Source organism: Panthera onca, chromosome E2 (assembly GCF_046562875.1).
Source record: "Panthera onca isolate mPanOnc1 chromosome E2, mPanOnc1 haplotype 2, whole genome shotgun sequence".
NCBI classification, from domain to species: Eukaryota; Metazoa; Chordata; class Mammalia; order Carnivora; family Felidae; genus Panthera; species Panthera onca.
The window spans coordinates 33,505,232-33,531,907 of NC_138353.1; the positions used below are offsets into that span (position 1 = coordinate 33,505,232).

General features: G+C 48.5%; 2 protein-coding genes and 1 long non-coding RNA gene across 3 annotated transcripts; all 3 read left to right on the top strand.

Moving 5' to 3' along the window:
• The first annotated feature begins 2,168 nt into the window (after nucleotides 1-2,168).
• Nucleotides 2,169-3,746, top strand: LOC144614603 (uncharacterized). The gene is made up of 3 exons (XR_014136243.1): nucleotides 2,169-2,372; nucleotides 2,619-2,684; nucleotides 3,502-3,746. It is a non-coding gene; the product is annotated as an uncharacterized LOC144614603 (long non-coding RNA).
• A 16,107-nt stretch (nucleotides 3,747-19,853) lies between these two features.
• LOC132690370 (metallothionein-1) lies at nucleotides 19,854-20,827 on the top strand. Its single transcript, XM_060650752.3, has 3 exons — nucleotides 19,854-19,984; nucleotides 20,292-20,357; nucleotides 20,555-20,827. Exons 1-3 carry the CDS (start codon nucleotides 19,957-19,959, stop codon nucleotides 20,644-20,646), a joined length of 186 nt encoding a protein of 61 aa, XP_060506735.3. The 5' UTR covers nucleotides 19,854-19,956; the 3' UTR covers nucleotides 20,647-20,827.
• Nucleotides 20,828-24,689: 3,862 nt separating this feature from the next.
• Nucleotides 24,690-26,373, top strand: LOC132675641 (metallothionein-2). Its single transcript, XM_060627928.3, has 3 exons — nucleotides 24,690-24,821; nucleotides 25,388-25,453; nucleotides 26,124-26,373. Exons 1-3 carry the CDS (start codon nucleotides 24,794-24,796, stop codon nucleotides 26,213-26,215), a joined length of 186 nt encoding a protein of 61 aa, XP_060483911.2. The 5' UTR covers nucleotides 24,690-24,793; the 3' UTR covers nucleotides 26,216-26,373.
• The last annotated feature ends 303 nt before the right edge of the window (nucleotides 26,374-26,676 follow it).

The following is a 26,676-nucleotide window of genomic DNA, read 5'->3' on the forward strand; positions in this document are numbered from 1 at the left end:
GGCCAGAGTACCCTTAGGCAACATGAAAACAAACAAGCAGGAAATAAACCGTAATGCTAGGGTTGGTGAGGCTCAGTGACCTGAAATTGCATGAAGCCCATGTTGAGAACCAACCTGGACTTCACATAATACCTTGAGGTTTCACATGATAGCGTCTCCTGGGACTCTTGGTTCTCCTCTTCTGGTTTTCTCCTGTTCCACCATTACTGAAGCTTCCACTCACAGACCAACACATGCGAGACCTGCAAAGCCAGGGAAACCAGCTAGCTCAACTCCTCAGATGAGGCCATGTGGGGGCCTCTGGGGCAGCTCATATCTTGGAGGGGGGTGGGTTTCCAACCGACATTTGAAAATGCTTGTCCAGCTCTGATTTAGAACAGAGGCTCACTCTGCTCAGGGCGACATTTGGAGCAGTGCTCAGTCTCTGAGTCTCAGTCTCCCCCCTCAGCAAAACCAGTCTGAAGGCTCACCAGACTTGCCTTCCTTGGGGGGCAGCCAAGGGATCACCTCTAAAGGGGGAGGGATGCAGGTGCTAAGGGGGTGTCTCCTTAAAAGAAGTAGAGGGGCTCAGTAGGTTGGGCATCCAGCTTCGGCTCAGGTCATGATCTCAAGGTTCGTGGGTTCGAGCCCCACGTTGGGCTCTGTGCTGACAGCTGGGAGCCTGGAGTCTGCTTTGGATTCTCTCTCTCTCTCTCTCTCTCTCTCTCTCTCTCTCTTTCTGCGCCTCCCCCATTCATGCTCTGTCTTTCAAAAATAAATAAACATTAAAAAAAATTTTTTTTAAAGAAGTGGAAGCTAGGGTGGGAGAAGTGATAAGAGCTCTTTGGAGGGCTTGCAGAGGAACCTCCACTCTTGGGCAGGCCACAGGTGCTCCCCTCCAGCCTCCACCTTTCAAACACTTAACTGCAGTGATCCTGAGATAACTTTTGTTCCTTCCTCCTTCCTTCCTTCTTCTCTTTTCTTTTTTTTTCTTTCTTTCCTTCCTTCCTTTCTATTATTCTCTCTTTTTTAAACTCTGTCTCTAGATAAGCCTTGTCCCTATGAAACCTGATGCAACTTTGCGAAAGGTGTTTGCACCACAAGCAGGTAGAGTGAGGCCTCTCCATGGGGGTCACCATGTGACTGACTGTCTGAAATGCCACCATGAGCATCGTTTCTTCTCCTTCTATAGCCTTTGACCAGTTGTCTAGTGCTTTCCTTTGCTCCTCTGTGTACTGGGGATTGAGTGTCTTCATTTGCTGAGCAAGGACGGTGAGGCTCACAGGAAGGATGTGAACTGTTCTGGGTCTGGCTTGTGGTGGCTGCGGGCCACATCACTACAATCTCTGTCTCCTGTGGTTGGTCACACTGTCTCCTCATCTGTCTATTCTCCGTGTGTCTTATAAGAACACTTGTCATTGGATTTAGGGCCCAATCCAGGATGATCACATCTCAAGATCCTTAATTCAATGACATCTACAGAGCCCCTTTTTCCAAATAAGGTAACACTCACAGGTTCTGGGATTTGACATGGATATCTTTTGGGGACCACTTTTTCAGCCTGCCACGGGCACAAGGGACTCCACAGAAGGAAGAGATAAAAGGAAAGCTGCTTCCCTGTGAAGCTGGGATGCAGCCACCTAGTGCCACCCCCATTTCCCCCCACCCCTCCCATCAGTCACCCCAGCGCTGTCCTTTAGGCTTCCCAGAGCCAGCCCCTCCCAAAACCAATTTGCAAGGCCCTTCCACTGGTGTTAGGATTATGTTCCTATTTGATAAGAGATGAGGGAATGGGGTCCCAGCGCAGCAGGGTGCTCAGCACCCCATTTTGACTAACCTGGCGCCCCAGAATCCTAGAATAAGAAGAGAGGCAGGGAAGGGCCGGGAAACATGCCATGCCGCCATTTGAGGAGAGAAGTGCGCACTCTCTGTCCTGGCCGGCTGCAGCGGCGGACCCGTCCCCAGCGGTGCACACGGCGGCACGCACACGGACGAACGGGAAGTGTTCCCCCCCCCCCCCCCCCCCCCCCCCCCCAGTGCACGCGGCGGGAAGCGGCCCCGGCCGGGAGTTCAGGAGCGCCGCGCGCACCCGGTAGTGCACGCACGCGGCTGCTGGGTGGGGTGGGGTGGGGTGGGGGGAGCGCCCGGCCGGGCACAGGGCGGGGGAGGGGGGACGGCTGCCGCAATGCGCGCCTCCGCCTAAGCCTGTGTGCCCAGATGGAGAGAGGGGGCGGCGTGTGCGAGCCGGCTGTGCATGCGCGCCCCCGCCTGGGGCTATAAAAGCCTCGCCACCTGCTGCCACTAGTGCGTCCAGTTGCCGGGAGAAGCCAGTTCACCTCCTCCAGCGGCAGCTCCTCTGGACATGGACCCCGAGACCTGCCCTTGCCCTACTGGTGAGCCCCCGCCCCCATCCTGCGCACAGCGCGCCCCTGACTTGCAAGGAAACGGATGCCCGACGCCTGGGCTGAAGGACCTTGGGGGGACGGGACCCTCCACGTTTGCCATTTTTAACGTCGTTGAAGAGTAGACATGGCTATATCCCACAGGGCACTGAGATTTGGCACCCCACCTCCTCCTTTATGCCTGGCCGCACCCCACTTTTAGCACCTTAACCCTTCCTGCGGCGTCCGCCCTTCTAGGTGGTTCCTGTACCTGCAACGGCTCCTGCAAGTGTGAGGGATGCAAATGCACCTCCTGCAAGAAGAGTGAGTATGGGGACCCCTCCCCCCGCCCCTGCCCCCTGCTCCCTGAAGTCAGCATCTCCCTAGGCAAGATGGAGAGACCCCTAGATCCCCTGTGACATTGCTTTTGACTCTTACTGGGACAGAACCACCTGGGGAGGCCTTAACATACGGTTGCTCGGGCCCTGCCCCCAGTGACTGGTTCAGCATGCCTGTGGCAAGATGTTTTTCTATATTCCCAGATTCTGATGGACAGCTATGATGGAGACCTTCTACCCTGGTCCAAACCCTCACCTCAAAACCTCAAGTACCTGGAGAAGGGAGTGGTGAAGCTGGGGGCTAGCTCTGGAGTTTGGGTCCCTTGGCCCCTCTCAGGCCTTCGAGGATCTCCTCAGTTTGACCTCCCCCAAGTCTCCCTGGAAGCAGTGTAATATGCTTGGGGAGGAGGAGGTGGGAGTGTGTAAGACTAGCCATAGAACCTTCCACCGTCTCCTGGAGCCCCTACCATCTCTGTTCCTCCAAGTTCATCCTTCAAGTCCCTTTTCAAGGCCATTGTTTACCCTGAGATGTTTTCCCCTAAAGGTCCAGCACTAACCCCCACCCCATCCGTGGGACTCCCCTGCACCCACACAAGGGGCTGTGGGCTATCTACTGGGTACTCCTCCCCAGTGGTAGCCCAGCATGCAACTGACATGCCATAGGTGCTGAGTCAAACTGCAGTGTGAGACTAGGAAGGGGGCAGCGCCTAGGCCCCTAGCACCCCTCCCTTCCCCTTTCCCTTTTGGTGGAGACAGATGCAGGGAGAGGCCATCACACTGGGCATTCCCCATTTGATCTGCAGGCTGCTGCTCCTGCTGCCCGGCGGAGTGTGAGAAATGCGCCAAGGACTGTGTGTGCAAAGGTGAAGAGGGCACCGAGGCTGAGACCGAGAAGTGTAGCTGCTGCCAGTGAGGACCCGCACCCCGTGTGAACCAAGTGGGAGAGCTGGGTGGTCCAGGGCCACCTCTTCTGTGGTGAGGCTTGGCTGTGTGTCCCCTTCCTCTGCCAGCTGCTGGCAAGTGACAATAAACCCTATGAATGGCATAAGCCAAGGACTGGTCTCTTCTTAAAGGGGAAGGAGGTGTGGGGAAGGGGGAGCCTAATGGGAGGGAACTGCCCGATTGAAAATTGAAATCCTGAGACACGGACACTGTTCTCTTGGGGCTGGGATGGAGCTCTGGGGGCGGAATACATTCTCCCCCACCTTCAGGTGGCACTCAAGCCTCCTGCTAAGTCAAGCTCAGTTCTGGGGACGGAGGGGAGACTAGACCCATATGTTTGTCTCTTACTTCCCCCTCTCAACCTCCCTTTGTTCATCTGTATAATGGGGTTGGTGGGGGAGATAGTTAAAACCAGGCCCCAGTCCCCAAGCCCTGTGATTTCTGGAATTTTCTAGTTGCTCCTGCAAAGCTGCCCATTGTCGGAGCCATCAGAGGAGAGAGTCCAGGAGGCCCAGGGGCCTGTCTTGGCAAACGGTCAGCTGCGTTTCCAAGGTCACCACCCTGAATAGCCTGTCTCCCCAAAACAGATTGTTCAGCTCCTTTCAAATCACTTCATCTGGCCGTTTGTCTCCAGCCCCTTTTTCTCCAAAGGCAAGTAGGGTAATAAGAGCTTTTATCCATTGTGGTTATGATCCAGTCCTTGGTGAAAGAGAACACTCAGATTTACCTGGGTTGGCTAAGAAGGGAGAAACAGAATTCTGGGAGACAAAAGTTTCCCAGTGAGAGGACACAATCCGGTAAACACATCAGTTTTCCTCCAAGTTAGTTTTTCAGGATAGTTCATTCAAAAGCCCACCAGGGTTTATTTTTAAGATCTAATAGGCTGAGTTTAGAAATACAGTGTGCAAGAAAAGCCAGTTTTGAAAAGGAACAACGGACAGGGTTTGCCCTCACCCGCTAGCATTACTTGTTCTAAAGGTCTAGGAAGTGGTGTCAGCTCAGGAATAGATCCGTTGGACAGAGAGGAGAGTCCAAAAACGGGCCCCGTGTAGCTTCGAGTAAGAGATGATTGGGTCAGTGGCCAAAGGCAACACTAGTCAGTGAACAATTGGCTACCCTTTTGCATATCATGTGAAAAAAATTTTTTCAATTGACTTAAATACCTAAGTGCAAAAACAAAGCTGTAAAAGAATTAGAAGGGGAAAATAGGACAGTGTTTATTCCTCTGGGGTGGAGATGATTCTTTTAAATAAGACCTAAAAGATCGAACATTTGAGATTACCTTGTGCTAAGCCCTTTTAAGTACATGATCTTACTTGATCCTTAAACTCTAGAAGAATGGTGTGATTATTATACCCATTTTACTGAGGAGGCAATAGGGCTGAGAGTAATTCGCATGAGGCCGGTTAAAAAATAAACTGAGGTATATGTGTTTATTTAAGCAAAAATTTGATACAAATCTGGCAGATAGAAAGGAACTCCAAGGCGCTGCACAGAATTGAAAGACTTTTATAGGCAGAAGGGAGCAGGAACAATGAAGTTATAATCGGAAAAGGAAGGAAGGAAGGAAAGAAGGAAGGAAGGAAGGAAGGAAGGAAGGAAGGAAGGAAGGAAGAAGAGAAAGAGACAAAAGGAAGAAAATAAACCCAGGTTGATTATTGCAAAGTTACTTTCCTTTAGGAGATGGGAGGAGTCTATCAGGCATATTACCTAACTAGTGCTGATCAGGTAGTTCCTGATTAACTGGTTTAAGATGCCATTTCTAGGAGAACCAAAACTATAATTAAGTCTCTGTTTGGTGACATGGGGTTTAGCACAAGTGACCCCATTTTGGACCTGTTGTCTTGTTTTTAACAGATCACATAGCTAGAAGGTGGTAGAGTCAGGATTTGAACCCAGGCTAACCGACTAAAATCAGTCCCTTGCAACTAACCATGCTTGTTTTCTTGCTTCTGGCTTGCCTTGTGTTACAAAGAGCATCAAAACAAATCTGAATCACCTCATACTCGGGATGATGTTTTTGTCTGTTGAAGCTACTAGAACAAAATATTACTGAGTAGCCATTAACAACCGAAATTTATTTCTCACAGTTCTGGAGCCTAGAAGTCTGAGATCAGAGTGCCAGCATGGTCCAATGAGGGCCCTCTTCTGGGTCAAAGACTTCTCATTGTATCCTCACATGGCAGAAGGGACTAGGGAGCTCTGTGGGGTCTCTTTTGTAAGGGCACTAGTCCCATTCGTGAGAGCTCCATTAATCACCTCCCAAAGACCCCAAGAAACACAAACATTCAGACCATAGCAGATGACTACAAAACCGAAATAAGTGTTGGCAAGGATGTGGAGAAACTGGAACCTTGTATGTTACAGGCAGAAATGGAAAATGGTGCAGCCACTGTGGAAACAGTGCGGCAGCTCCTCCAAAAATTAAAAATGGAATTACCATATAACCCAGCAATTCCACCTTTGGGGATATCCCCAAAAGAATTAAAAACAGGGCCTCAAAGAGATATTTGTAGACCCGTGTTCACAGCAGCATTATTCACAATAGCCAAAAGGTAAAAGCAAGGTAGGTATCCACTGCCAGATGAATGGGTAAACAAAACATAGTGTTTACTTACGGTGGGATATTATTCAACCATTCAAAGGAAAGAAATTCTGATTCATGCTACAACGTGGAGTCGTAGGCCAGTCACACAAAAAAAGAAAAAACCGTATGATTCCAGTTATATGAGGTACCTAGAGTTGTCAAATTCATTGAGATAGAAAGTAGAATGGTGTTTACCAGGGGGTGAGGAGAAGAGGATGGGAAGTTGTTTAGAGGGTACGGATTCCAGTATTGCAAGATGAAAAGAGTTCTGGAGGTTGGTTGCACGATGATCTAAATGTACTTAACGTTACTGAACTGTACATTTAAAACTGGGTTGGAAGAGCAGGTGACTCTTGGTCTCAGGTTCATGAACTGAAGCCCCACGTTAGGTGTAGAGGTTACTAAAAATAAACAAACAAGCAAACTTTAAAAAATAAAATAAAATAAAAGTGGTTAAGATGGTAAATTTTATGTTCTGTGCCTTTTATCACAACTAAAAATAAAATAACCAAAGCTACACGGCAATAGAAAGTAGTTGCTATATATGTGTGCTATAGACTATATTGTATCCGTTCAAATTCATACACTGAAGTCTGAATCCCTGATATGACTGTTTGGAGACAGGGCCTGTGAGGAGGTAATTAAGGTCGAATGAGATCACGAGAGCGCGGGGCCTTGATATGATGGGATTAGGATTAGTGTCCCCAGATGAGACACTAGAGAGCTCTCTTGCAAGATGGTGTCTGCCTACAAACCAGGGAGAGAGCTCTCATGGGAAATGAACCCTAGGTGCATCCTGATCTGGGACTTCCAGCCTCCAAAACTGCAAGACAATAAATTTCTGTTGTTAAATCCACCCAGTCTATTTTGTCATGGCATTCTGAGCTGACAAATACAGTGTGTGTGTGTGTGTGTGTGTGTGTGTGTGTGTGTGTGTGTGATGGGGAGGGGAGGAGACCAGTATCTATAATATATAAAGAGTTAATACAAATCAATAAGAAATGGACACCATGATTTTAAAATTTCCAAGGATATAAATTAGCAATTCTTAGGAAAATAAACTTGAAAGGCCAAAGAACAAATGAAATAATATTCTATCTCATATCTATCAAGGAAATGCAAATTAAAGTAACATTTTGCCCACCGGTTTGGCAAAAGGGTAAAAGACTGCTATTTTGTATTAAGAGTGAGGGGGTAGGGGAATGGTTATGAACCCCCATCCCCTGCTGGAGGGAATGTAAATTGGTACAGCCACTTTGGACGGCATTTTAACAGTAGCTACTCAAACATAAAATGTGTATATCTTCAACCCAGGACGTTCACCATACCATCATTGTATTAGCAGAAGCCTCAAAACGAGTTAAATACCCTTTAGTAGGGAAGCATAAAAATGGTCATAATGACCGCCTAATAAAAAGAATCATGTAAGGGGCCCCTGGCTGGCTCAGTCAGTTGGGCGTCAAACTTTTGATTTCGGTTCAGGTCATGCTCACTCAGTTCATGAGATCAAGTTCCATGTCAGGTTCTGCACTGACAGCATGAAGCCTGCTGGGATTCTCTGTCTCCTCTCTCTCTGCCACTCCCCCTGCTTTCTTTTTCTTTCTGTGTCTCAAATAAATAAATAAACATAAAAAAAAGAATTATGTTAAGGCTCTGGAAGGCTCTGGAAAAACCGCCACAACTTATGATTAAGTAAAAAACTATATATATATATATAGTTATATATATATATATAAAATATCCATACAATTAAATATATATATAGCACTATATATATATATATATAAAGCACTATATATATATATAAGCACTATATATATGTGTGTGTGTGTGTGTATATATATATATATATATATATATATATATATATTCTGTATATATTCTGTGGAGCATGGGATTTTCCCAATAAAGGGAATCTTTAGCTTTATTCATATTAACCTTTTCCAAAGAGACTGCACTCACTTCTGTTTGGCTAATTTTTAGGTGTGCTAGTGAATACCACAAGTTTGGGGTTTTTTTTTTAACTCAACACTTTGCCTTGGAAATATATCCACGTTAAGACATAGACAGCTAATAACTACTATAGAGTATACCGTGGATATGATTGTATCATAGTTTATTTTTAAATTTTCTTAATGGACTAATGGATGGATATTTAGGTGGCTTTTTCCAATAAGCAGAGCATGGCTCCTTCTTGTATATGTGTCAGTGAGTTTCTCTGAGCTGTAAGCTGATGTGTCAAATTGCTGGAGCACAAGGAAGAGCCCTTTTAATAGATCTTGTCAAAAGTTCTTGCTGGGATTGTTCCTATTTGCACTCCACCAACAGTGTCTGAGAGTTTTCAATGCCCCATTGCCTCATCAACCCTGAGTATTAACCTTGAATTTTTTTTGTCAACTTGACGGGTGAAAAATGACATCTTAGATTTTAAATCTAAGTAAGGTTGAGCACCTTTCCAATGCTTTATTGGCCAGTGGTTGTCATTTTCTATGAACTACTGATTCATGTCCTTTGTCCACTTGTCTATTCATTTGCTTGTAGTGTTCTTGTTGATTTGTAGAAGCTCTTTATATATTTTGGCCACTAATCCTTTGTTTTCGATCTGCTTTTTTATTTTTCTGAAAGTTCTCAAAGCTTTTGGCCTTCTGGTAAAATTCTTTTCTCTTGTTTTTTTTACCCACTTTTCGAGATATAGTTTACATGCTGTAAAATTCACTCATTGTAAGTGTACAATTCAAATATATTAGCAAGTTTTTAGAGTTGTGCCACAATCACCACAGTATAGTTTCAAAATATTTTAATCATCCAGAAGTTCTACCGTGCCCATTTGCAGTTAATCCCTGCTCCCACCACCAACCCTAGGCAACCAATAACCTGCTTTCTCTCTGTATGAGTTTGCCTTTCCAGACATTTCATACAAATGGAATAACATAATGTCTTTGAGAGTCATTCCATGTAATTGCATGTCTTAGTAATTTATTGTTTTATTGCTGAATAGTGTTCCTTTTATAAAAAAAAAAAGTTTATTTATTTATTTTTGAGAGAGAGTGAGAGAGAGAGAGAGAGAGAGAGAGTAGGAGAGGGACAGAGAGGGAGACAGAGAAACCGAAGCAGGCTCTGCACTGTCAGTGCAGAGCACGATGTGGCGCTCGAACTCATGAAATGGTGAGATCATGACCTGAGCCAAAGTCAGGTCACACTTAACTGACTGAGCTACCCAGGCACTCCTGAATGGTGTTTCATTGTATGGATTTACCCCATTGTATTTATCCATTCACCAGTTGATGGATGGTTGAGTTGTTTCCACTTTTTGGCTATTTCAAATAATAGCTGTGTTCATAAACAGCTGTGAACATTTGTGCACGAGTCTCTGTGTGAACATACATTTTTATTTCTCTTGGTTAGATATTTGTGAGTGGAATTGCTGGGTCTTATGGGAACTCTGTGTTTACTTTTTGAGGAAATTGCCAAATTGCTTTCCAAAGTGGCTACATTTTACATTTTCACTAGCAATGTGTGGGAGTAGCACATTTTCCACATCTCCACCAGCACTCTTAAATGCCTGTATTTTTTTTTTTTTTTTTTTTGAGAGAGAGAGAGAGAGAGAGAGAGAGAGAGCAAGCTGGGGAGGGGCAGAGAGAGAGAGGGAGACAGAATCTTAAGTAGGCTCCACGTCCAGTGTAGAGCCTGATGGGGACTTTATCTAATAACCTTGAGATCATGACCTGAGCTGAAATCAAGAGTGGGACACTCAACCGACTAAGCCACCCAGGTGCCCCAAATGTCTGTATTTTTTATTAGAGCCATTCTGGTGAGTGTAAAATGGTACCTTATTGTGGTTTCAATTTGCATTTCCCAAATACTAATGATGCTGAGCATCTTTTCATGTGCCTAAAAGCCATTCGTATATCTCCTTTGCTGACATGTCTACTCAAATATTTTGTCCATCTTAAGGTGTTTTATTGTGGTAAAACCTACCATTTTAACAACGGAACATTTTAACAATTTTTAAGTGTATAGCTTACTGGTATCAGATCTATTCACATGGTTGTGCCTCTATCACCACCATCCATCTCCAGAGCTTTTCCATCCTTCCCAAACTAAATTCTGTCCCCATTAAACAATAACTCTCCATTCCTCCCTCTTTCCAGCTCCTGGAAATTGCCATTCTACTTTATGAATTTGACCACTCTAGGTGTCTCATGTAAGTGGATTCAAACAGTATTTATTTGTCCTTTCGTGACTTATTTCATCTAGCATAATACCTTGAAAGCCCATCCACGTTGTAAGATTTGTCAGAATTTCACTCCTTGTTAAGGCCGAATAAATTTTCTGTTGTATGTATATACCACACTTTGTTTATCCATTCAGTCTATCAGCAGACATTTGGGTTGTTTCCACTTTTTGGCTCTTATAAACAATGCAATGAACATGGGGGTGTATAGATCTTTTCGAGTTAGTGTTTTCATTTTCTTCTGATAAAAACCCGGAAGCGGAATTACTAGATTATATGGTAGTTTTATTTTTTTTTATTATGTTTTTAAGTGTATTTATTTTGAGAGACAGAGAGAGAGGATGAGAGAGAATCCCAGGCAGGCTCCGTGCTGTCAGCGCAGAGCCCAGCTCGGGGCTGAAACCCATGAAGTGTGAGATCATGACCTGAGCCGATACCAAGAGTCAGACGCTTAACCGACTGAGCCACCTCGGCACCCCATGGTAGTTTTATTTTTAATTTTTTTTTTTGAGGAAACTCCATACTGCTTTCCATTGTAGCTGTACCAATTTACATCCTTACCAACTCTCGCTATTTCTTTTCTTTTAGTTAATAGCCATTCTGACAGGTGTCAGGTGATGTTTCATTGCAGTTTTGATGTGCATTTTCCTTGATGATTAGGGAGGTTGAGCATTTTTTCATGTACCGGTATGTCCTCTCTGAAAAAATATCTATTCAGATCCCCTAGCCATTTTTTAATCAGACTGTTTGGTTCTTGGCTATTGGGTTATATGAGTTCTTTACATATTTTGAATATTAACTCCTTATCAGATATATGATTTGCAGACATTTTTTCCTATTTAGTAGGTTGCCTTTCCATTTTGTTGATGGTTTCCTTTGCTGTCCAAAAGCTTTTTAGTTTAATGGATCCCATTTGTTTACTTTTGCTTTTGTTGCTTTTGCTTTCAGTGTCAAATCCAAAAAAAAAAGTCATCACCAAGACTGACATCAAGGAGCTTTCCGTTCATGTTTTCTTCTAGGAGTCTTATGGCTTAAGCTGCTACATTCAAATCTTTAATGTATTTGAAGTTATTTTTTGTGTATGGTATAAGGTAGCAGTCTGGTTTCATTCTTTTGCATGTGGCTGTCCAGTTTTCCCAACATCATTTATTGAAGAGACTGTCCTTTCCCCATTGCTTATTCTTGGCTCCTTTGCTGTAAGTTAATTGGCCATACATGTGTGAGTTTATTTCTGGGCTTTCTATCTTGTTCCCTTCATCTATATGACTGTTTCTTTGCCAATACCATACTATTGTGATTACTATAGCTTTGTAATACAGTTTGAAATCAGGGAGGGGCACCTGGGGGGCTCGGTCAGTTAAGCATCCAACTCTTGATTTTGGCTCAGGTTACGATCTCACGGTTGTGAAATCGAGCCCCACATTGGGCTCCATGCTGAGGGTGGAACGGTTGTGAAATCGAGCCCCACATTGGGCTCCATGATGAGGGTGGAACGTACTTCGGACTCTCTCTCTCTCTGCCCCTCCCCCACTTGTTTTCTCTAAATAAGTAAATAAATAAATAAATAAACATTAAAAAACAAATCAGGGAGTATGCTACCGTCTGGTGGTATTCTTTACAGTTTTCCATCATTCAGCTTTTAATGAGTGATCTTTTCCGTCGTTCCATGGAATTTTGAGCCAACGTAGGAGATATACATCTCCCCTGAGCTGCCATCTCAACTCGGCCCCCCAAACCGTTTCATCACAAAAATATCTATGAATGCCTGAAAATCACCATGCTCTGTGGTGGACACCGAGGATGGATGAAAAGGAATGGTCTCAGCCCTTCAAGAACTCAGGAGGGTAAAGCCATCGCAAGACTCTGGAGTAGAATCCTGAATGCTCTAGAGCTGGAAGAAACTTACAGACTGTGGCACCCGGGTTCTCCTCATTTTAGAGTTTGGGAGGGTGAAGCCCAGGGAGGGTGAGGAGATACGAACAAAAGCTCTGGTGGGTTTAAGAAGGGAGTGACTCCACTAGGTTGCAGATCAGGGAAACACTCCTTAGAGGAGGAGGCATTTGAAATGGGCTCTTCGAGTTGGAGGGTGCCTGGAGGCGCCTGGGTGGCTCAGTTAGTTACTCTTGATTTTGACTCAGGTCATGATCTCACAGTCTGCAGAATCAAACCCCATGTTGGGCTCTGTGCTGACAGCACAGAGCCTGCTTGATATTCTCTCTCTTTCTCTCTCTCTTTTTCTGCCCCTCCCCTTCTGTGCTCTCTCTCTCTTTCTCAAAATAAATAAATAAACATTTTTTTTAAAATGGGCAGTAGGAGGGAGCAAAAACCTGGAGCGTGGAGTGTCACGTATGTTTGGAGAAGGGTGTGGGATGCCCTGATCCTAGGGCAGAAGTGCTTTGGGGACAGAAAAGGGAAGTTGAGGCCAGATTAGCCAGAAGGGAGTGGTACCAGAAGGTGTTTAGCACCTCCCTGAATGCAGGCTTTCAAAGCTGCCTCTCCACAAGGCAGGCCTCACCCTGCAAGGAGCCTCCTTCCTGGCTGCTGGCAGGACTCAATTTTCCCCATTCCTCTGCATTATTAAGCACCCACCATGAGCTGGGCACTGCGCCAAGTGCCAGAGCGAGGACAGTGGGCACAGCAGACAGCCCACAGCCTAGTGGGGAGTCAAAGATTAAACAAAAAAACCACACACAGCACGAGCTGCTGGGAGAGGCTGCGTGTAGAGGGGCCTAAGTGCACAGGCTCTGGAGATAGACGGCCTGGTTCGGCCCTTTCCTAGCCACTGGCTCTCAGCAATGTTACTTAACCTCTCTGAGCCTGTTTCTCCCTCTGGAAACTGTGGGTGGTAACAGTCCCTGTCTTCTGGGGCTGTCAGAAGAATCAAGTGAGTTCGCACATGTAAAGCACCGAGCACCAGGCACAGGATCTAGAGCGTGGAAGTATTAGCTGCTTTATCACAAGTGTCTGTCATTGTAATAATGACCCCTCCCCTTGAGTGTGGCCTGGACCTAGTGACTTCTCACAAATACAACGTTGCAAAAGCGATGGGATGCCACTCGGTGTAAAAGTGGCTGTGACTTCCATCTGATCACACTTTGCTGTTGGCACTCTCTCTTGCCCTTTTGCTTTGCTCACTGTCCTGTTGTGAGATGCTCTATGGAGAAGCCCACGTGGCCAGGACCCAGGAAAGGCCAACAGTAAGGAACCAAGGCCTTGGCACAATAGCCCCCAAGGGCCCAAATCAACCTGCCAACAACCCCATGAGGGAGCTTGGAAGCGGATCCTGTCCCAGTTCACTCTTGAGATGACTGTGGCCCTGGCTGACACCCTGCTTGCTGCCCGTGAGAGACCCTGAGCCTGAGGGCCTAGCTAAGCCTTGCCTGCATTCCTGACCCACAGAAACTACGAGGTGACACATGTGTTGTCTTAGCTGCTGAGTTTGTTATGCAGTAATAGAAAACTAATACACCACCAAAAGGAAGGCAGGGTCAGTGGAAAGAGAAGGAAGAGCTAAGATCACAGAGATGGCACCTGGGACAGGCACCATGGAATTACAGGATCTCCTGGGAGGAAGGGCCCTAACCTCTTTCTATCCCCCTATCTAACGCTGGAATCACCAGCCTCTATTTCTATTGCTGTGGTGACAGGAAACTATCTTCCAAGTTGGTCCCTTTGGGTCATGGTCAGCTCTCATTGCAAGGAAGGTCTTTGCCATCTAGAGCAGAACCTTTATCCCTGCAGCCCCACCCTTGGCCAGGTTCTGCCCTCAGGACCACAGAGTACAAGTCTAATGTCTTCTTTTCAGCGTGGCATAAACACGTGGGTGTGGAGTCAGAAAGTCTAGGTTCAAATCCCAGTGCTGCTGTTTACAGCTGTGTGACCCTGAACAGGCTGCGTAACTCCAGGGCCTCATCTATAAAATGGAGACAATAACAGCATCTGCCTTCTTGAGCTACGCTGAGGCCTAAATGAAATAAACTCAGGATGTCTTTAACACCTGGCCTGGGGCACAGCATGTGCTTCATATTTTCCCCCACAACGACTTCAGCAGATTAGAGATGCCCGTGAATCACTGACTCCTCCCATCAAGACATGGGGCCTTCCTCCTTTGCCCGTGAATCTGGACCTATGACTGCCTGACCGACAGAATGGGGCGAAACCGATCTGTGCTAGTTTCAGGGCCCAGGGTTTAAGAGACTCACAGCTCCTGTTCCTGTGTCTCGGTCCTCGGTCCTTGCACCTTTGGAGCCCTGAACTGAACGGAAGGAGCCTAATTGCCCTGAGGCTGCCATGCTGAAGAGGCCACCTGTGGGAGCTCTGGTCAATAGTTCCAGGGTGCCAGATTATGTGAGTGAAGCTGTCTTAGGTCTTCCAGACCAGCCCATTCACCAACTGAATGCCACCAAGTGACCTCAGTCAGTAATACACGAAAGAACAGAATCACCCAAACGAACGCTGTTGGAATTCCTGACGCACAAAACCAAGAGAGACAATAAAATGGTGGTTGTTTAAGCTGCTAAGTTTGGGGCCGTTTGTGGCATAGCTATAGATAATCAGAGCAACCACTGTCCAAATATTTGAAGGTAACGCTTTTCTTCCAGAATGAACCTGTCCACGCCTCTCAATTGTTGTTCACATGACAGGGTTTGAAGTCTTAGGACCATTGTGATCAACTGTCTTCTGGACAGTGGAAGCCCAACAATAACACGACTCACAGGGTGGTCTGACCAACGGTGCCAGTCAGGACTCTATCCAGAATGATTTAACTAAAAAGGAAATGATTGACTCACAATGGCTTCAGGAATGGCTGGATTCAGGGGTTCCAGTGATGTTCCAGTCTCCGTTTCCTTCACATCCTCTCAGGTTCAAGTGTAGACAGAAAGAGTGACTTCCATTTCCCCAGCATTTCCCCAGCAAAAGTTTTGGTGATTCTTTTTGGTTCATGGCTGGGTGATCCAGAGCCAGTCGCTGTGGCCAGGGAGGTGGAATGGCTTGGGATCCCAGAGATGGAGTCTACACCATCCAAATCATAGGGACTAAAAGGAGAGAGGGGAGATTCTACAAAGGAATACTAAAAGTACCTCCACAAGGGAAGGATGAATGGATGGCTGTGCAGCAGAACCACAAACATCCCCCTCTGCAGTTAGGAGAGTAAAAGCTCACCTCGTTCACTCTCGATGGCATACTTCTATTAGTGCAGGCCAGGGCCACATCACTGGCTCACACTGATGACTAAATCCGAGTAGCTGGTGTGTGTGGGGGGGGTATTTTTCCTCATCTAATGCTTCTTGGCTTCCTGTCCCTTCGTCTCCCTCCCTGCATGCCAGGGCTGCAGACATTGCAAGGTCTCCCCTCTCTAGTGTGTCCCAAGCACAGTGAGGCCTTCCCGGGGCGTGTCCCTGAGCAAGACTAGGGCCAGGCCCCCCTCACCTTTGCTGATTGGTCATCCCTCCCCTCACAGAATCAGAATGATTCAGGGCAGACAGCTAAGGCCTGGAGGCAAATTTTACTGCCAACGGGGGTGGCTCAGACCCAAGGCTCGATTCAAGACCCTGGGGGCAAAAACAAGCCCTATTGTCTCTTCAGAGTGTTGGATTGTTTCCCCTGAGTGGGCCAGTGACCACCTGATTAGAAACCGGGAATTTTGCATACAATGTGCATGTATATGCAAATGACAACAACAACAAAGTCTGTCCACTGCTCCAAGAGCAGACCTTCAATGCTCTAGTCCACAGGGCTGCCGGACACAGATTTCTGAGACCTTGGCTCTGAAATCAGAGAAAGTTTGCATGTGCCCTTCAAATTCTAGCACAATTGGATCATTTGACAGGATGAGTAAACTGAGGCTCGGAGGGGCCCTGGCACATAACTGCCTGAAGGTCAATCAGCAAGTGAGTGGAATGACTGTTAGAATTTAGTCCCTCTGATGGCTCAACTCTCCTGCCCTGTTTGGTGTTTTCATCTGAGTGAGCACACAGGTCCCAGGGCGGTGGAAAAGTTTTTTTACTTTCATTTTGTAATCGGTCCTAATGCAAGGTGGGGGCTGGGGAGGGAGGGGACATTCAAGGGATTACCGCCTTTAATTCATCTGACAAATATTGATTAAGCACCTACTGCAAACTTGGCCTTGTGCCTGGGGCCAGAGCCACATTTTGGGGAGCAATGACCGTTCTTGTTTTCAGTGGCGGGCTGGAATGGGGAGGGACACAGATATCAATCCAACAGTCACACAAGGTCCTGCATATTACAGACATGGAGAGTGCCAGGAAGGAAGAGGACAGGATGTTTACCAGTACGTTCCACAGGCATCCTGACTGAGCATGGGGTTCAGGACGGGTTCCCCAGAGGAAGTGATGTTTCCACAGGACCTTAGAGTAAATGCTATGAGAACAGCCTGTCCTTGCCCGCCTCCTCACTGAACTCCCGGCTGCAGCAACCAGCATACCCTAAGTTGCCAGGAACCTTCCAGCGACCAGAGGTTGCTGACTCCTCTGATGACACACTCTGGGCATTCCCAGGATGATGATCTAAGGTCCGTTACCCAGAAGCCAGACACACTTGAGCAAGGGAGCTGGGTGTGCCTCCTCAGAGAGGAATTTGGCCGCCACCTCCATTCTTCTCCTCAAAGCACACTGGGGAAGAAATTTCTTGTGGGGTTTTCCCTTCCAAATGCTCCAGGGCAATGCTAACTTTCCAACTGGCTGCTTCTTCTGCAGGCTGGAGTACAACTCCTTCCCCTCCCCTGCCTGGCAAAGACCTTCCGGCCTTCCTTACCTACCTCCTCCCAGACTGGACTGACTTTCTTCTTCTCTGTTCCCCCTGGCCCTGAATGAACCTCCATCCTAGCCATGACCCTGGTGTCACTTTTCCCTATGCACTCACGGGGCCGCTCCCATGACTATGAGTTTCCTGAGCACCAGGCTTGTAGTTTCTTGATCCTTACTTTCCCTTGTTGATGTCTACCTTTCAATGATCTACCCTTAGCAGCTGCTGGATGTTTTGATTTGAATCACTAGGCTGTGCTATGCACTAGCTCTGTGACATTGGGCAAGTTACTTAACCTCTCTGGGCCACCATTTCCTCCTCTTTAACATAAGACTAAGGGGGTTGGGGCGCCTGGGTGGCTCAGTCAGCCGAGTGGTCAACTTTGCTCAGGTCGTGATCTCGCAGTTCGTGAGTTCGAGCCCCACGTCAGGCTTGCTGCTGTCAGCTCAGAGCCTGCTTTGGATTTTGTTCCCCACCCCCGCACCCCAATCCCTCTCCTGCTTGCTCTCTCTCTCTGTCTCTCAAAAATAAACATTAAAAAATAAAATAGGACCAAGAGATAGTCCTTATGTTGCAGAACTTTTTACCTCAATACCTGGGGTTCATTGTCTCCCCACTCTGAAGTATGAAGAGATGCACACAAAATGAGCAGCAAAAGGGATGCCTGGGTGGCTCAGTCAGTTAAGCGTCTGACTTCGGCTCAGGTCCTGATCTTGCGGTTCATGGGTTCAAGCCCCGCATTGGGTTCTGTGCCGACAGCTCGGAGCCTGCTTCCGATTCTGTGTCTCCCTCTCTCTTTCTTCCCCTCCCCTGCTCACGCTCTGTCTCCCTCTGTCTCAAAAATAAATAAACATTTAAAAAATTTTAAAAACACACACACAAAATGAGCAGCAAAATGTATTAGAGTATAAGATCAGAAAGGAAAAATAGTAGGAAAGCTCTCTTTACAGAGAGGAGGCATTTGAGGGTGAATACCCATGACTATAGGTAAGGGTCCTTGTTTTGTAAGGTTCTGGTTGCTCCCCACTTCCCTCTTGTTCCTTCTCAGGTTCTACCCTTATTGGTTTGATAGCTCTAGGTGCTGTGTTGTCCATTCCTGATTGGCTCAATTCCATGGTATGAGGGGTGGTCTATGGCCATACTGTTCCTTGTGGGTCATAGGTTTTACGGCCTACTCATTTTTAGTCAGATCTTTTGTCAAATTCCTGGGAAACCTGAGGGGGAGTAGGTGGTGTCTGTTACATTCCTTAAAAAAAGATTTTTTTGATGTTTATTTATTTTTGAGAGAGAGAAAGAGAGAGAGAGAGAGAGAGAGAGAGAGACCATGAGTGGGGGAGGGGGCAGAGAGAGAGAGAGGGAGACACAGAATTTGAAACAGGCTCCAGGGTCTGAGCTGTCAGCACAGAGCCCAATACAGGGCTCGAACTCTGAACAGCAAGATCATGACCTGAGCTGAAGTCGGACACTTCACTGACTGAGCCACCCAGGCACCCCTGTGTCTGCTACATTCTTACGAGGAACCTTTCGCCTGAAGGGTTTGCTGCGGTCAGACACTTGCAGCATTGTTCCAAAATAAGTTTTTTTCCCCACCCAGTGACTTCAGGTCCTGATCTTTCCGTCTCTCTGCCCATTTTATCCTATCTTTCCCTATCCTACTTACCTCGTAGGGTTGTTAAAAAACAAAATTCAACTGGGTTAATTTGAAGATCTAATTGGCTTTATTAAGTGACTCATGAATCAGTATCCCATCTTGCAAGTAAGGGGGAGTTCGGAGGAGTTGTACAAAATGCAAAGTTTTTATAGGAAAGAAAGCGGGGCAAGAAAGTCATGAGCAAAGGAAAAGAAAGGATTGTTTTAGGCAAGGTCACCTTCCTTAGGTGGAAGGGCAGGGTGGATTAGTTCATCCTCCTTTGGGAAATAGAGAGGGCCCCTGTGACAGATTGCCTCATTGGCGCTGATCAGAAAAGTCCTCATTGACCCTTAAGACTTACACTTCTGCGGAAGGTTAAAACTGCAGTTTAGGTTAGGTATTTAGCCCCCGTTTGGTGACGTGGCCTAAGGGACACCATTTGGGGTCAGTAGTTTTCTTTTTAGCAGTTGTTATGGGGTTAAATGAGAGCCCGCACAGAACACGCTCACTAGCTCACTACACTCCGTAGCACACAATAAAGCACTCTATATACATTGCCTAGATAGGTTGTCCATAACCATCCCATGGGCTTACCATGCTGTGACACGATTATTAAGTCTTGACAGGTACAAAGAGGTTTTTGTAATCTGGTCTTCCAACAGATTTTTCTGTCCAGGAGGGGGCCCCAAGACCCGCTCCGCACCCCTCTACCCCAGCTTTCCCCCGCCCCCCAAACATCTCGAGTTCAAGCACAGGCCAGGGGGCAGGGTGCCGGGCGCAGGGCCCAGCGGCCCGGGACGCGGTGTCCCGGCTCTGCACCCGGCCCTCCCGCACGTGGTGGCCCGCGGCGTACGGAGGCGGTTTCTGGGAACCCGGGCCGGCGGCCGTGCGCACAGCCCCGTGCGCCGCGCGCACGGCCGCCGGTGATTCAGCGCGGGGCGTGTGCAGGCGGCGGCCGCACGGGGCGGGCTTTTGCACTCGCCCCGGCTCCTTCCCGCTATAAAGGCGGCCCGCCGCGCTGCGCTCCACCACGCCTCTTCTGAGCGCCCAGCCACCTCTCTGCAACCGTCTCCGGACTCCAGCTACCGCTTCTTCTCGCCATGGATCCCGACTGCTCCTGCGCCACCGGTAAGCTCGGGTTCGGGGCCGCGCGTCGGTTGTAGAGCCAGAGAAGCAATCTCTGACGTCCCCTTCTCCTCTTGATCACTCACTTTCGGGGTGCTAACTGCCCCTCCCCAGAGCCTCTCGGTGTACCTCTCTCTAGGCTAGTCGAGCCCCGCTCCTACCGACGAGGGGTCGGACTTCATGGCCTGTCCGGGTTCCCACGGGCAGGTTGTGGAACTGAGACTCAATCCCCGGGCTGCCAGCACCCATTCCCGCGTTCGAGTCCTCCCCAGGGACGGTTCCGTTCTCACCGCTGCCTTTCTCCTTGCAGGTGGCTCCTGCTCGTGCGCCGGCTCCTGCAAATGCAAAGCCTGCAGATGCACCTCCTGCAAGAAGAGTGAGTGCCTTCTTTTCTCGTACACCCCCTACCCACCGCCACCCCTAGCCCATACTCCAAGGGGAGTTAAAACAGGATAGTTGATGCCCCTTCCTCGGGAAAGGTGCTGCCTCCACGATGGGCCCCATAGGGGAGGACCGGAATCACTCATCCTTTGTGCCCAGCGCTCATCTCTGCCGGCTTCTTCCCTTTCACAGGCTGCTGCTCCTGCTGCCCCGTGGGCTGTGCCAAGTGTGCCCAGGGCTGCATCTGCAAAGGGGCATCGGACAAGTGCAGCTGCTGCGCCTAATGTCCCGGAGAGCCCGTCCCTGATGTAAATAGAGCAACGTGTACAAACCTGCAGGGTTTTTTTGGTTTTTTGGGGTTTTTTTGCTATTTTTTGATTTGTTTTTGGTACAAACCTGATCCGTTTGCTACATTCCTTTTTTTCCTATAAAATACGTGAATTATAATAAAAGTTGTTAAATTTTTTCTCGCTTCTGTTTTCCTTTGCGTGCCCAGGAGGGCTGGGGTAGCGGATTGGACTGGAAGTGCAGAAACCTGGGTTCTGTCCACAAATGTTAGTCCCTAATAAACTGAGTGCCTTAAGGCAAGTCAGGTTACATCACCGAGCTTAACTTTCTGTAAAATGGAAGAGCCAGAGGATATAAAGGCATGAGGACTCATCGGGTCCGTCTGTTATCATGTCAAGCGTTGATGGCACAGAAACTTCTCAATCCAGAATTTATTTCTTTAATTATAAGTAATCTCTAAGCCCAAGATGGGGCTCAAACCTCCTACCTGAGATCAAGAGTCACATGCTCTAGGGACTGAGCCAGCCAGGTGCCCTGTCAATCCAGAATTTCTCATGCTCCATGGTTTCTCTGCCCAACCTCAGATCCTCACCAGATTTTAGGCTTGAAAAGTGACTAAAGGGAATTGGAAAACAACTTCTCACCTGTTTGAATCCTACATGGGGTTCTCAAACCCCTGTGGTGAAGGAGTAGTTTTTACTTTCTATGCATCACAGACTAAACCTTGGTAAAAATATATTAATTTTACAAAAAGGCCATAAAAGAACAATATGATGCTCATGTATTTAGGTTGGACACACATAGTTTCAATAAATACATGAAGAACAAAATTAGAGATTTTAAAACACTGCGCATATGTATGTTCACTGAAGGTGTTCACTGAGCACTAGAAACAATTCACAAATTCCCCAGTGCTGTGGACCACACACACCTGAGTAGCTATGTCCTGGATGTCCTTCCCCACAGAGAACTTGGCTTGCTCCCTGCCACTGTGCCACTGACAGGACACCCAGTACCCCTGAGAGCTCCCTGTTGTGACTTGGCTCTGAGTCTTTGGAAGTTCCTCCCCAGGTCAGGCTGGGATCCGCCCCTACAAAATCTGCCCTTGGCAACTTGAAACCAACAAAGTCACTAGGGAATTGGAGACAATTGCCCAGCCATTTCCCCACAAGAGGGAGGCCATCCAAGAACTGGTTCCAGATGAAGTACTTCATGTCTGTCTGTGCAGGGTGATGGCCAGTCCTGCAGTTTGGAAGTCTGCGGTGTTTATTAGGCAGGAGAGAGGCCTTGAGTGACTTGTAATTAGTGCCAACGGTTAGTCCCCTGGGGCTCTTTGTGGAGGGAGTTGCTACTTGATGTTCAATCAAAGAGAAAGTGAGTCATGTGGCCCTGAATCAGGACCATGCTTGCCTGTGGGTACCTGGTGTGAAAAGGGGATTTATGAAGCCAGCCCGTGCCCAGAGCATGGGCTTTGCTGTCAGGCAGTCTGGGTTCACAGCCTCCTTTGTCACAGGTGGAATGACCTGGGCAAGCTGCTCAACCTTACTGAGCCTCGATTTCCCCATGGAAAGGAGATTCGGTCTCTATGTGGGATTAAATGATAGGCTCCCGGCTCCCGGCTAGGGCTTAATAAACAGTGGTCATTACGTCCACACAGACATTCATGGAGAGGGAATCCTATTGAATCCCAATAAGCTCTTAGGGAAAGGGTCCAAGAGTTTGGAAGCATTACTCTAGGCTGGAGGTTAAGGGTGGGATTGGAAATTTGCTGACCTGGTGCTGGAAGGAGGGTGGATGACCAGCCTAATGCTCCCAGGGACGAGATGCCGCCACGGCATTTGGACAGACACAAAAGTCTTCACCATCCTTCATGCCATTTGGTCTGCAGGAGTCAATGAGAGAGTGAACATGCAGGGGCTGGAGTAATCATGCCGTCTTCAGAGAGATTGAGCCAACTGTCTAAGGTCACGCAGCTCCTAGTCAGGGGTCTGAAAAATACAGCTGGCCTCAGGCCCTGTCCACAGCTGACTGATCATGATGGCACCGGGTGCTAAATATTGCCTCTCACGATTCAAAGGCGGAAGGGCCTCTGGAGATGGACCAATGGTGCCCCAGCTTGGGAGATGGGACACTGAAGCCCAGAGAGGTCAGAGAGCTAATGTAGAGGATGTGACTGTCAATTCAGTGCTCTCCCCACTGCTGCTCTGTGCCAGGTGTTCAGCGTCCTTACTTTTCATGTGAAGTCATGGTGCGGGGGGGAGGGTGAGGGCATGATGCAAAGCCCATGTGAGTGCAAATCCTACCCATGTCACTTACAGCTACGTGACGTAAACCTCTCTGGCTTAGTACTTCCACTGTAAAAGGGGCAAAGAAAGGCATCTGGCTCAAAGGATTGAATGAGTTAATACGTGTAAAGAACTTAGAACAGTGTCTAGCACATCATAAGTGATCTATTAATATTAGCTATTACTTTACTTTTATTATACATAGCATAAGGCACATTTGTTACCTCCTGACAAATCAGCCAGGCCTGGGATGCTATTACTTTATTATTATCATGCATAACACAAGGAGTATTTATTTACCTCAAATCAGCCTGGCCTGGGGTGCCAGGTTATGTGTCCTGTGTGGTCTTTATCAATTGCAGGAGAATGTGGCCCTTGGGCAGAGAACATCATTCAGAACATCACAAAACTGTGATTGGAATTACAGGTATAAAGCCACGAGGAAGATGCTCTGTGCCTTAGATCAGACACCAGAAGACACCTGCCATCTTTTTAACATTGTACTTTAAAATGATTCATATTTTCTTTAATTTAAATGAAAGACAAACTGTTTATGATTACTAAAAATGGGAATCAATCTTATCCTAGACATAGAAGATAGCCAGAAAAGTATATATAGTGTATGAAAATACACTATATAAATATATATGTATTTCATTTATGTCACTTATGGATCACTTCATTTGCTACCCATAGTTTGAGGTGGCAGCTTGCTCTTATTGAAAAGGTCTCAAGCATTAGAGAAACATAAACATACCTAGGTCAAAGTCAGGCTTATCTTTCCCCAGGGAAGCTGACTGGATTCAGATCAGTGTCCACTTCTAGCTGTGTGACTTTGGCCAAGTAATTTAGACTCTGTGATGTAGTTATCCGTTAACAAAAAGGGCTCAAAAGTAATAGTAATTCCCTATTGGGGTCTTTGTGAGGGTACAAATTTCAAAAGTGATTATAAAATGGCCTGGCACATAATAAATGATATGTAATTCTTGAGATGCTTAAAGAGTAATAACTACTTTTCTTTGTTATTTTAAAGCCAGGTCTCCCTATTACCTAAAAGAAAGCCTCCTTTGTGGGCATCTTACGCATTGGGCAAGAGTGGGGCCAAGTCTGGAGTGCGGTGCACCTGAAGGCTGTCGGGCGCACTAGATTTAACCCAAAAAAGGACCTGGAGAAATGTGCCCATATATCTTTTCCCTCCTGGAAACGGACAGAGGCAGTGGTCTGTGTCCCCCAAACGGTGTACAGGATAAAAGGGTCCGAAAGCCCGACGTGGGGCCGGAGAAGAGACTTGCCAGGGAGGCAAAGGTCACGTCCACCCCCCATCCTCTGCACACAACTCTCTCAGGTGGCTCTGCACACCCACCCTCTGCCCCTTGCCCCCGCCAAGCCTGGGTCTGGAAGGAGAGGCCGGCGTTGCACACGGGCTCCCGGAAAGAGCGACCCCGGGGGACACCTGCAGCGGGCCGGGGGTGGGGAAGGCGGCGAGGACCCAAGCAGAGAGTGCCCGGAACCGACGGGAACGGGGGCGGCGGCCAACCGCGGGGAGACCGAGAGGGGGCGGGCAGGGCGGCTGGGACACCGCGTGCCGACCCCTCCGCGAGGTGCGCACGGAGCCCGCCACCCTCCTGGACCCGTGCGCCCGGCCCCGCGAGGTGCACACAGCACAGCCAAGGACACGCCGGGCCGCGCGCTCTCCGCGGGGCGGGTGCAAGGGCCGGGGCGGGGCCTTTGCGCCCGGACCGCCCGCTCCCGCTATAAAGCCGGCCCGCCAGCGCCCAGGCTCCACCACGCCTCCAGCCATCAGCTGTGTGCCTCTTGTGTCCCCTGCTTTGGACTTCCGTCGTCACCTCGACTCCAGATGGACCCCAACTGCTCCTGCTCCGCCGGTAAGGGCCCCCGGCTCTGAGTCTTAGGGTGCAGTTTCCCAGGCCCGGACCGACTGTTCTTGGGGTTAGAAGAGCGACTGTTTTGGACTTGAGCTGAATCCCGTCGTGGGCACGTGCTGTGCTTTCTCCCCCGCCAAGCCCCTGAGAGCATTTCCGTTCTCTCTCTGCCCCCTGTGTTAGAGGGGAGGGTACTGCGGTCACGTCGAAGCCTCCTGTTGGTCGAGGGCTGCTGACCTGGGACACAGTGCTCTGTTCAGGCCTTGGAGCCACCAGCACTTGATGGGAGGCGGGGCATTGCCTCCTCGGGGTTCAAGACCACAGGCTCTGGTTCTACTCTTAGCCCTTTGGAAGGCCCGAGACCTTCCGTGTGGAGTAAAAGCCGGAGGGGACCTACCTTTCCTAGCACCCCAGAGAGAGAGAGTGGGGCTGCCCTTACCCGCCCTGCGTGAGGAGCGAGCTCCTGGTGCTGGGCACCGACCCGGAGGCCGCAGGGGGCGTGTGTTGCCCACCCACTGTGGCTCCTACACCGCACTTGTGCTCACCGAGTCTCTTTCTCTCCCTGGCAGGTGGCTCCTGCACGTGCGCCGGCTCCTGCACGTGCAAAGAGTGCAGATGCACCTCCTGCAAGAAGAGTGAGTGTGGGGTGTTCTCCCAGGGGGCTGGGCTGGGTCAGATGACCCAGCTTCTCGACATCCCCTTCCCTCAGCCCCTGACTCAGAATTGGCACTGAAAGTTCCTGCAGATAAGATGGTGGAGTCCCCACCTCATCCTAGAGCAGGGCAACCGAGGCCCCTGCAGAGAGGTCAGCAAATCGTGTCAAGGATGCAGCCAGCACCAGAACCTAGGTCTCCTGCCTTCTGAACCCTCCAGTGTCCTGACCCTTGATGTTCATGAATTTGATGACCACGTGTGGTGTCTCTGACCTGGTGCAGCCCTTTCCTCTGCAGACAGCCCAGAGCTTCCCCGGCCCTCCCGGGCGCTGGTGGGCAGGGGGTGCCCCCTCTCTGACCTTGAGGACTTCCCTCGCGTCACTGTGTGGTTCAGGGGGGCAAAGGACTAGCCTCCATTGTCCCTGGAGGCCCTGTCTCTGTGTCTGCAGGCATTCTGCCCTGTCCTGGAATCAGATGGGGGCAAGGCAGCCTCTTGCTAGGGGGTAGGACCCAGTTGTCTAGGGACAGAGCAGGCCATCCTCAACCCAGGGCCCTGCAGGGCTGGGGGCAGAGCTGTGCCGGGCCCGCTGTGGGAAGGGGGGTTCCTGGTGACCCACTTGGGCTCTGACCCACTCGGGCCTTTCTCCCCCAGGCTGCTGCTCCTGCTGCCCCGTGGGCTGTGCCAAGTGTGCCCAGGGCTGCATCTGCAAAGGGGCATCGGACAAGTGCAGCTGCTGTGCCTGATGTGGGGGAGCACCTGTTCCAGATGTAAATAGAGCAACATGTACAAACCTGCAGTTTTTTTTTACTTTTTCATATTACCATGACCTGTTTGCTACATTCCTGTTTCCATAAAATACATGACTTATAACAAAACTTGAATAAAATAAAAGTTGAATTTATGCTGGCTCTCTTTTCATGCTTTGGATATAAGGCACCTCATATTCCCCATGGCTGGAGTGGAAGATTGGACCGTAAGTGCAGAGACCTGGGTCCTGGACCCCCAAGTATTAGCCCCTAACACACTGTGCCTTATGGGAGTCAGGTTACCTCTGAATCAGTTTCTTGGATGAAAATGAAAGTATCTAGATGCCCTAACAGTATGGGGCAAATATAGTTCCCCTCAATTCTCGTGGGAAGTGTTTGTGGTCTACAACTTCTCAATATCTAATTAGGATTCCCTGCTGAGCTTTGATCCTCAGCAA

Excerpts from the sequence above, each read along its gene's own strand:
- LOC132675641 (XM_060627928.3), top strand. The coding sequence starts at position 24,794 with ATGGACCCCAACTGCTCCTGCTCCGCCG. Across the intron at positions 24,822-25,387 it reads CAACTGCTCCTGCTCCGCCG|GTGGCTCCTGCACGTGCGCC; the intron begins GTAAGGGCCCCC and ends TCTCCCTGGCAG. Across the intron at positions 25,454-26,123 it reads ATGCACCTCCTGCAAGAAGA|GCTGCTGCTCCTGCTGCCCC; the intron begins GTGAGTGTGGGG and ends TTTCTCCCCCAG.
- LOC132690370 (XM_060650752.3), top strand. The coding sequence starts at position 19,957 with ATGGATCCCGACTGCTCCTGCGCCACCG. Across the intron at positions 19,985-20,291 it reads CGACTGCTCCTGCGCCACCG|GTGGCTCCTGCTCGTGCGCC; the intron begins GTAAGCTCGGGT and ends TTCTCCTTGCAG. Across the intron at positions 20,358-20,554 it reads ATGCACCTCCTGCAAGAAGA|GCTGCTGCTCCTGCTGCCCC; the intron begins GTGAGTGCCTTC and ends TCCCTTTCACAG.